At 38.0% G+C, this 11,153-nt stretch overlaps 1 protein-coding gene across 2 annotated transcripts in view; it reads right to left on the bottom strand.

Moving 5' to 3' along the window:
- Nucleotides 1-11,153, bottom strand: part of UHMK1 (U2AF homology motif kinase 1) — a 23,124-nt gene continuing 11,971 nt past the window's right edge. The window contains exons 7-9 of one of the 2 annotated variants that reach the window (XM_078078426.1): nt 10,848-10,936; nt 6,807-6,879; nt 1-5,538 (exon numbers count right to left, since the gene is read on the bottom strand). In XM_078078426.1, coding sequence (XP_077934552.1) covers nt 5,477-5,538; nt 6,807-6,879; nt 10,848-10,936 — 224 coding nt within the window. In that variant the 3' untranslated portion in view covers nt 1-5,476. Of the gene's footprint in view, nt 6,880-10,847; nt 10,937-11,153 lie in introns of both variants that reach the window. The other variant, XM_036103492.2, reaches the window with a different exon arrangement.

An 11,153-nucleotide genomic window follows, 5' to 3' on the forward strand; every position in this document is an offset into this window, starting at 1 on the left:
TTTTATTTTTAAGCTTTATTTTATCACCCTTATGAAACACACATCAGAAAGCATATCAACAGTGCATCTTAGGGTCAGTCAGTTTACAACAAAACTGAACAAGGCAATTGTGTTTACAGAAAAAGTTTTCAGCAAAAAACTACACGCAATACAGTCCATTGAAACGCAGTGTCCGTACTTTTTAGGTATACAGGAAAGTGAAAAATAAAAGTTCTTTGCTACTTAGCAAGAAAAAACAAGTCTAAAAGACTTGAATAGGAATCAGGGATTTAGGGATTTCAGAAAAGAACTTCTTGGTACTGATACACATCTACATTTATAGTCCCATTTACTTTGAAAAAAACAACAAAAACTCACAAACAATAAGACATCACCAAGAACAGAGAACCATAGTGCCAAGAAATGCCAAGACCAATAGGCTACTGAAACAACTGGTAGAAATGTTACAGACTATTCACTGTGTACTGTAATATTCTTGTAGTTCTGAGGTGAAGGTAAACCAACAGGAGAGAATACTCCTTATAACTGGCTTTGGTTTTGAGTGATCTTTCACATTTTTTCTAACCACACCTTCTTATCAAAAACATAGCAATTACATGTTACTGAGGGAAAAGAGGAGTAGATTTTAATCCTCATAACCAACCTCTCCAGTGCTGATATAGGAAGCCATGAGCTGTTACCATCTATTGATCATAACTGGATTTCTAAGAGTGATCAAAAAGGTAACAAAGATGGAGCCCTTTCTGGGAAAAAAAACCCCTTCTACCCCAGATTTGACACTGTTAAGAGGATATAAAGGAATGTTAAATCATTTAAGATTTTCTCAACAAAGAATTAGAATGAAAAGAGTAAATCCTGCCGGAAAAGATATTAACAGCTTTACATTCTGCAAAGTAAATATTCTACAGAGATGCAGCTTTAACTTTTTTTTTAATTATAATAAATAAACACTACTTACTTCCATAAGGTGCTAGAACTCTGAGGCAAGTGCATACTGATACCCACTGCACCCAATGTGCAAAGGGAAATTCGGAGATGGCTAATCCCGTTTCTTTCTGATCCTGGATTTGCATGAGTATTGATGCACACCAAACACACAAAAACTGGAGTTTAAATATTTATTTTTAAAAATTAGGTCAAACTGAATATGGATACCTAATCTGGTTGTCTATGCTCTTAAAATGATTTTCTGGGGAAACGACGATGAGGAATGTGTAGGAAAGGCAATGTTCATGCTACGGGTACCACACCTGCATTTTTACAAAGAAATGATCACTTTTTGATCATAAACTAGATGGAAGATTATGAATACCAGTAAGGAAGCTGTTTTCCTCCGCTCACCTTTCTATTTTATGACTTTTCTTTTTCTTCTTTACTCTTAAATTTGGCAGATTTCTGACAACCCATGCTAACAAAATAATACAGCCATCCATAATTCCAATAACCAAAGCGATTCTGTGTCTGTATGCATGATTTAGAACACCGTCACCACGTCTGCTCTCACACACTCCTGACATCGTGAATACCAGTAAGAGGTGAGCCTAGAAGGGGAAGGCAATTGCAACGGGGGGGGGGGGGAGCAGGGGAGTAACTACATATAATTCTCTTGCCGACAATCAGGAGTCTAACAAAATAAGCTCTTTTCTGCACAACAAGGATTAATGGTCGGTTAAGGCTTGCCTCTATGAACCTACGTACAGTTTCCTTTAGGATACTGTGGAAGCTACTCTGTTTAATGGGAAATAACACTCAGGCAATCATCTGATAAGCTTCCCATGAATTCCAGCATTTATGGTGAGATAAACATAACCCCATGATTATGACAACTGTCTGAAAAGCACAAACAGAGCGAATCTAAAACATTAATCCTCATAGGCAATGCAAGGAACAACAAAGTGCTGAGCTGTAGGAAGATGAATAAAAACTTTTTACCAGGAAAACAAAAGGTTGTATAGACTTTATATCTTATATCCTGAAGATCACCTTAATTACACCTATAAAATATATAATCTCCTAAATGCTCTCTGGTTTATAGATATTTCTTTTATAGCCCATTTCTCCTATAAAATTGCAGCAAAAATAGTTAAAATTGTTTACCTCCTTCTTAAATATCCACAGTACTTGTCGATTACGTGCCACTGTGTCTACCTACTGGTCATCACACAATCAAAAAAAAAAACTGACAAACAGCAAGGTGGGAGAGGCGGCTAAGATAACCAAGCATGACATCCTGTGGTATCAGGCAGAGAAGCAGCTAACCTTAAACAAAATGAAACAAATTCGTTAAATTTCTGGGTACTTTAAAAACTAAAATATGCGTGTCCCTCTGTAACTAAGAAAATGTAACTTATTCAAATCCAAATCCAAGAGGTTCAGAGGAGTTCCACATGATAGAGAGTCCACATCTTTATATCCACTGAGAAAGCTTACTAGTAATACTAATTTGGAAGGACTACCATCTCAAGTAAAGGTGATTTACTGAGCACCTTAAGAAGAAATGGAAATTCTCAGCTAATGATGACCAAAAGCTGGTCTGTATGTGACCACATTTGCCAAGAAATAAATTCTATCAAAGAGCCAGAGTAGTTAAGATTTGAAGAAGGAACCTGGTATAAAAATGGAACTACATCCCAGAAGAATTAGATTCGCCAGGTCACTCTGGCTTTCCATTGTATGTAATATTGGGGGGGTAAAAAATCAAATATAAGTAGTTTCACACTTACAAAATAAAGGTAAATGAAGGAAATTTTGGATTTTTATACTGTGTGATTCAATACAAAAGTTATTCCAAGGAAAAGGCAGAGGTGCAATAAATTATCATCATCTGGGAGCTTTCACCCAAATGAGTTTTAAATTTTTCAGGAAACACAAGGCACTTGCTTAAATCTTTGACTGTCTCCACATCCACCAGACTAAAATTTCGTCATGATGCGATGCCATCTGTACCCTCATCTGAAGGACGCCACTTAGCATGTACCCTTGCATAAAATTCTAGGTAAAACACATAGTTACTGAGTGTCTCTCCCAGAGCCTCACCCAGTAACTATGATATTGTAATCACCCATCAATTTCTACAGTGCTGATTTTCATTAAATTACAAAAACTAAAATGTCACGCTGCCGAGTAAAACTAATGGCAGAAATGATCAAGTCAGAACGTAAGACCTAAGAAGAAAATGATGACAAAGTGTTACCTGCATCTGATGAGCAAACGCAAAGGAGCCGGGAAACAGCATGTGAGCGCTCAACCCTGGATATGCATTTATTCCAAAAGGGTAACTGATGCCCTTAGCAGGGTGAAAGCCCAGTGTATTGAAATAGAAACACACCTTATGCCCAGAGTTTCTCTTCAACTTCCTCTACATGGCAGCACTGTTTCTGGCAGCATTCCTGATCACAAATGTGCTCAGAGATTGAAATACAATCTAGAAGGCAAGTTAAATAAGAATTCAAGGATCTTTTTTTTTTTTTTTTTTTTAAAGGTTAACTTAACATATCTCAGCCTGCTTTAGCAGCTGGAGTACCAAAAAGAAGGCAATCCTTGTCTCAATGAAAACAAAGGAAAGGACAGGTAAAACTGTATTTATGGTTTTGTTCTAAAAGCAGCCAGTTTTGGCTCAAGGCATAGCAGAGAGGGAATTTCCCCGAAGAGTTGCTATACTGATGGCCACAGACCAAAGGAAGACATCCAGTGGTAGCAAGTGCAATCTCTTACTGCAAGAGGATAATTTTTTATTATTCCTTTAAAATGTAGCCAATAGTCGGAGTTAGTGCTATCTTTTACTGAGCTGTCGGACGCCACTTGCTCTTCTTGAAATCGAGCATTCGAGTTTTGAAAGTGGCTAGCTAGCGACCTCCTCTGAACGTTTCCCAAGAACCAAAGATTTCCTATAGAATAATCAATTTACAGGTCTTTTCTGGGCCAAAAATGTACCATGACGAAACCATGGAATAAGAAGAAATTGGAAAGGCAAGAGGAAAGGAAGCACAGACGTTAACTTAGGGAAAGAAAAACTACCTGAGATCAAATTTGTCCAAAAGAGTAAGGTTTAAGTGACAAAAACCCTCGCCTCTTTACCCTGCCTCTCAAAAAGAAAATTCCTACGTTTTTAGTAACTTGAAGAAATCAAAATCTCTGTGTATATATTTCACCCTAAAAGAATCATAAAAATTGCATCTTTTGGTAATATTTGGTTCAGGTTTGAGAAAGACAGTAAGATTAAACTTCTTATAATATCAGAGGAGGGAGGGAGGATCTGCAAATGTCATCTTTGGTAGTAATGGGCTAAAAGCCATAAAATCACCATTTAAATCGCAGGAGGCATCTTTTTTCAATTCTGTGGCTCTAATATAAAATATTTAATTCAACGCATGGTTACTTAGGCTCATCAATTAGTCCCTTAGCTCCCTTAAAATCCAGTTAGCATCTTCTGTAATACAAATCTACAGTGTCAAACACTACATACAGGTATGCATACAACAGCAGTAAGACGACAATCCAGGAATGCGGTGAGATTCAGCATCAAGATGCTAGCAGCATACTGCATCCCCAAGCTCGGAAGCCTACCTGCAGTTTACTTGTCAGGGTTTTTTCTTGGTGGGGTGGGGGGAATGAGAAAGGGACCTGCGCTAGCCTAGAATACCTGCCCTTAAGAAGAACTCATTTGTATTCTGTGTTCATCGGTATATATGGAAGAACCTAGTGTTTCTAATCACTGAAGCTGCTACCCCTACAAACATTTGTTTTAGGAAAGCTTAGGTCTCCAGAGTATTGGTTACACTCTCTTGAATTTTTATTTGAAAACAAACCAGCTAATCAATTTCTGAGAGGGCCAAAATGAGAAATAACAGTTCCTCCTAAGGGCACCTACTAGACACTTACAATTTTCCCTTGGGGACCATGCCACAAGGCCTTTTGGCAATCCATAAATCAGCCTCCTTACACCAAATTTGGCTTCACAATAAATATTAAGGGTGAGTCCTGAATAATATAACTGTAAATAACTCAAATGTCAAATAGTAATAGTAATATGAACAGGTAAGATAATTCATCCTCTGAAATGTAAATTCCTAGTTGGGCTCTCAATAACCTGCATGGCACACACAAGGAAAGACTATGAGGAGGCTTCCAGCAGGGAAAGATATAAAAGGCTTTTTCCTTAGGAAAAAAAATTTAAAATTTTCATTTAGATAAGGAAATAAGAAGAAAATTCATAACCTGTATACAACTTTTTTTTTTGTATAATCAGTGCTTTATAAAGGTTTCCTAAGTTTTAAACCTTTGAAGTCAATCTACCATAAAGTGGGAGGAATCCATAATTACAATTCCTAAAACCACGTCATCAACCCATGTTCACAAACTCATGCATACCAGCATCCTGTGCTCAGGGACACATCAGATTGCCGAGAATCCTTCTAAGAATTCTTTATGAGTTTTTCTTCCTTTCTACTTCCATCTTATGAGAGCTACACCTTTCTTAACTCCCCTGCAGTCCAAAGCCAGACCATCTGGGATGCTGTTCCTCTAGCTTCTCTTCAGCTACAGAGACAGGCAGAGAACGGGTGAAGAGGAGACACAGCGGAGGGAAGGGGATGACAGAGAGAGGAAAGAAGAAAAAAAAGAATCCTGGATTATTCACTTTCTCTTTGCCTATTTTTTCTTTTCCCTTCACTGAACATCTTTCTTTTTGACCCACTCAATTTCCATCACTGTAGGCAGAACTGTATCTTGAGAAATCGTACAATGATCACAGGAGACTCCGTACAAAAAAGATGAGCTAATACAGGGTCTCAAGGAGACTGGAGGATAGGGCGATCTTTTGCTTTGTTCCAATCACTTTAAGAGAGTTTCAGTGTAACTCAGTCTAGACTCATTTGTTCTGAGCCTCTCAGGAATGAACTATTTTCTCACTTACATTCTATCAGATAGACCAACTCTCAAAAAACATGTATCCTAATCTGACAGATATGAAACAGCTAGGGAAGAGATAGGTATAGACTGTATTAGCTCACAAGATTCACACTATAAAGCACGCTGACTCAAATCTTCTCTAATCTTTCATACCTGCACACTCACTCAAGCATACATACTAGACATAAAAATTGTGCAAGATCAAGCATCAGCTTTCTATTTGAAAAGCCTTAATTTAAAAAAAAAAAAAAGAAAAAGAAGTAGATAGGCTCACTGCAGTTTCTTTAAAGGAATATTCAGTACTACAGTACTCCTTTAAAAAAATTTGTAACTCAGTGTTAAGAACACAGTAGGTACTTGCTGCTTGACAGTTACTTAACGATGACTGGGAGCATCCAGGGCCAGCTATGAGGATCAGTGACAAGGAAGAACCACCTGACAACATGAAGGAACCATCTGTAAGGGATGTCACCAACTCTTGACAAATCTGTTAATATTCACTATGACATGGTATTACTCATCCTTGCTTCATGATCACATGAAATAATTAATCTTTTTAGGTTACACACTGAAGAGCAGCACTCGCCCTACTGCACAAAAGAAGGCTGCCCATATGGATGCTCTAGAACCCCTCAATGTATAGCTGAGAGGTCTTGTCCTACTCAGTGCCAAACGTCTGCAATGCAGCCACATGAGTAGGATTAAATAAATGTACAAAGTATTCCCTTGAAATGGTAAGGGGGTACTCCTGCATTCAGATACAGAATACAATAACCCAGGAAATGTAGGGGGAGAAACAGGAAAGAGTCCTCAGGTTACTGACTAAAGCAAAGTCTGATACAGATACCCCCTCTTGTAGGCACTCAGCGGGTAGAATGTAGCCACAACAAACTTGCCATCAAACATCCTTCCAGTCAGTAATTTCTGAGCAGCTTTGGAATCACCAGCATTTGCATACTCAACAAAAACCTGTAAGAGGACAGAGAAAACAAAGTCGGCTTCATTTCCATCAAGACTGTTCTAGAACAGGGCTTCTCCAACTTTAGTGTACACACACGTATCTTCTGGGGGACTTGTTACAATGCAGACTTGTTTTCAGGAGGTCTAAGGTGGGCCTGAGTCTCTGCATTTCTAAATCAACTCCCAGGTGATGCCAATGAGGCTGTTTCGTGGACCACATTTTGGGGCAGCAAGGTTTAGAGTACTTCCTTAACTCTGTTCAATTCTGAAAAACCCATGGAAGACAAGCTGAGTGAAAAATGTACATCCACTGGCCATGTTCTTGCAGGAGTGGTGAACAGCACTGGACACTTGCCAGAGGAAGGGCCAAACAGCCTGGGGAGCAAATGCACTTCACAGTGCCCCAAAGATAATCCACACCTTTAAAAGCAGAAGGAGGAAAAACTACTGGTCAAGGTCACTGGATTTTATACCTATTAAAGATTTGCAAAAGCCATAACTACAGTGAGGGTATGTTTAAACCAGGTAATTTCCTTTTCCAGAGTATCTGCATTCCAACCTGAGACAGGTAGAGGATACAGCGTAATAATTTATGCTCTTTTTGTTGATCTAAAGCCAAAGTTCCTGGGAGGGGAAATCATTTTAAATGACTTGTCTTCAGTTATCCATAAATTTGTGAACCAGAAAAAGAACGGCCTCATCTTCCTCAGTTACATGCTCATTTGTGACGTCAACAGTCTTCAAACTGGAATGCGAGCATCCTAGACACTCTTTCAAAGGGAAGCAAAAATAGATTGTTTGAGGGAAATCAATTTCCAGATTCTCAGCTTTCACCTGTACCTTCTCTTAAAATCGGATCTACCTAGAAGTTCGAGGCAGATTCTCCTTTTTCATTTCCCCTTTCCTAGGGGCCCTTCTCCCCCTTGACAAAGTTATTTCCAAAGTGTATTAAAAACCTCCAGGGCACGGAAAAAAAAAAAAGACAATTCCAAATATAGTACTTTTTAAATGAATCTTCCTTCATTGGTAAACAAAGCACTATGCCCAGCCTATGACTGACTGCTCACTCCCTGTCTTATGTATTTCTGTTAAGGATGATGCATGACATCAGACCTCAGATATTCTGGCCTGTGATGGGATTTTCTGAATTCGTGTATATTGTAAAATGGAGAGGTAAAACACACTTTTCCACTTTCATGCCATGACTATTTTCAAGCTACACATTCCTCATAAAGACAAAGTAGAGATCATCCAGTGCTAAAAATTGCCCTGATTTTCACATATATAGAGCTAAGTGGGGATTTTCAGCTATTCTTAAAAGCCATCCTTGGGGCGCCTGGGTGGCTCAGTCGTTAAGGGGCTGCCTTCGGCTCAGGTCATGATCCCAGGGTCCTGGGATCGAGCCCCGCATCGGGCTCCCTGCTCGGTAGGGAGTCTGCTTCTCCCTCTCCCTCTGCCTGCCACTCCCCCTGCTTGTGCTCTCTCTCTGTCTCTGTCAAATAAATAAAATTAAAAAAAAAAAAAAAGCCATCCTTAACTGTGCTATTAGCTGGAGATAAAAACACTTCCAATCGGTCAACTCAGTACAGTCAGTCAAGGCTGTTTACTTTAAATCTAACTACATGGGGAAAATGTTGATAAAATTTTGATGATTTAAAATTTAATGATTTCTTCCAGAGTATGTGTACTTCACGTAATAACGTAGGTGAGACCTATATTATCCAATTATATCATAAAACACATACTCTAATCAGTCAATGATCGTTTTACTCATTTTAGAAATACTTAATATTTTATATCCCCTTTTTCAGAGAATAATAAAAGTATATGCTGGCTGTAGGATCAGTTAGTTCTCACAACATATGCTTTTTCATTGAATACAAAAGAAAAGTTAGAAGATGATGTCCAGGAAGAAATGAAGCTCTTTCTGATTTTTTTTTAACCTGATTCTCAATGACTTCCAAATCCATACACCAAAGTTCAATGAGTAGACATGCACTTACGGAAGGAATACCATGCTCTCTAGCACACTCCTCTCTTCACAGATAACCTACAATTTTATACATTATCATTCCAAACTAAAGAGGAAAAACATTTTTATAAATTACAATGAGATTAAATAATTATATCAATTTAATCTTGATTACTTTTGTAATTATAAGACCCATTCCATAATTTATGTTTTTAGTGATTTTTAAAATAGTCCTTAAAAAAGAATCCACAGCATTGTTAATTTGCATGGAAAATTCAAATGAAGACTGACTTTGCCAACTAGGTAACAGACATTTCAATAACCTGGAGAAGTTAAACCTGTGATTCCATGAGTTCATCAGTTGTTTTCATTCTCCTCTAAATGTCAACGAAAGCTTCTTAATGTAGCAAACTTCCTCTCGCTGTTGAATATTTATTTTTTTGTATCATCTGAAAGCTCGATACAGAGCTTCCGGAAAATATTCCTCCTGTTTCTCTATTCTGTGTCTTCCATTTCATACTGACGGTTGAGGTTAATATCAGGTCAGATCATGTTAGTCCTTCATTCAAAGTCTTCAAAGACCTTCCCCTCTCAGAGTAAAAGCCAGTGTCATTTCGAGTCCCACAAGGCTCACCCTACCTGATCTGCCCCTACACCCCCTCACCTCTATGAGCAAATCCACCATATCCCCCTCTTTCTCACTCTGCCAGAGTCACACTAACCTCTCACATCTGCCAGGCAAACTCAGGGCCTCTGAACCTGCTGTTCCCAAGCCTGGAACTCTTTTCCTTACCTCCTTCATATTTCAACTCAAACGTAACCTCAGTATGGCCTTCCCGACCACTGCCATGCAACTGCAATCCTCCCCACCACAGCACTCCTTAAACCTCTTCTCCTTAGACCTTTTCCCCCACAGCACTTATCACTATATTCTTGTGTCTGTTTTGATCACTGTTGTATCAGGGCCTAGAACATAAGAGATGCTCAATAAATACCAGTTGACTAAATAACTGCTGACACTAAATGAGGTAAATATTATTTCTACATTGGCAATAACTTTTCACTAAGATTAGAGTGAAATTTCTTTCATTTCTTTCTTTAGTTGCCAAGCATTTTCATAATACTGAACCAAAGGATAAAATAATAATCTACAACCAGAGGTGATTTCACCCACCAGAGGGCATTTGGCAGTGTTTAGAGATACTTTTGATTGCCGCAACTGAGAAGGGGAGTGGGCGGGAGGGCATCTATAGGGTAGTGGGCAGGGATGCTGCTAAATACCTAGAATGCACATGACCGCTCCCACAACAAAGAATTAGCTCAAATGTCAATAGCGTCAAGGCTGAGAAACTCTGAATAAAACAATATTCTGTTCCCAGAAAAATAATACTACAGATCAAAGAAAGATCTTCAAAAGAGCTTTCAAGAGATTTCTCTAATATTCTTTGCCAAAAAATTTAGAATCATAGTTTTAGCCTACACATTTTACAGATGAAAAACTAAGGATTAAAAAAAAAAAAAAAGAAAGAAAAACTAAGGATTATCATCACCAAGCCAGTCACGCTGAGACAAGAGCACAGATTTCAGGATTCTCAGTCAGTGCACTTTCCTTCTTTAAATTAGCACTGATGATTCCATTACAATGAGAACCTAACCTAAATGGTTTTCTAACTCTCCTTAATTAGAACAGAAGTAGGCCGTCATGTCTCTGTGGCCGACGTGACCTCAATGAGCATACGATGCAGCCGGTGTCACTGTTCACAACGGCTCAAAAGTAGAGAACACTTTTTAAGAAAAAAATTCTAACCCATAAAAAAACCGCATGCATATTACAGAACCTTGGGAAAAAAGTGAAAAGTGCAAGAAAATAAAAACATCCATGATGCAAAATTCATCATTTCTAGCAATGTTTTTGTGTACGTACATCTTTCTATAGTACTAAAACATTTGCTCAGAATTTTAGTAACCTCTGAATAATTCTGAGACTACAGAAACATTCACTTACTTGTCCTCTGCCAGGATTTTCCTTTGGAACAAGGAGAGATACCACTGGTCCATATTTTTGACATTCCTCTTTTACATCCTCTACAACATCTGATTATGAAAACATAGAACAGTAACCACTTTGCTGTAATTACCAAGCATTCATTATTTAAAAATTTTAAAGCATCAAAGAATTCAGAAATCCATATCTAAGTAATGAGGTCATTTTCTACATCTTCTAAAACTAAGCTTAAAAATAATATAAATTCAATGCACTTCATAATTCTTTTTATATGCTAAATTTAACATTTTGAATAGTTAATATTAA

This window comes from Halichoerus grypus, chromosome 7 (genome assembly GCF_964656455.1).
Source record: "Halichoerus grypus chromosome 7, mHalGry1.hap1.1, whole genome shotgun sequence".
Lineage (NCBI taxonomy): Eukaryota > Metazoa > Chordata > Mammalia > Carnivora > Phocidae > Halichoerus > Halichoerus grypus.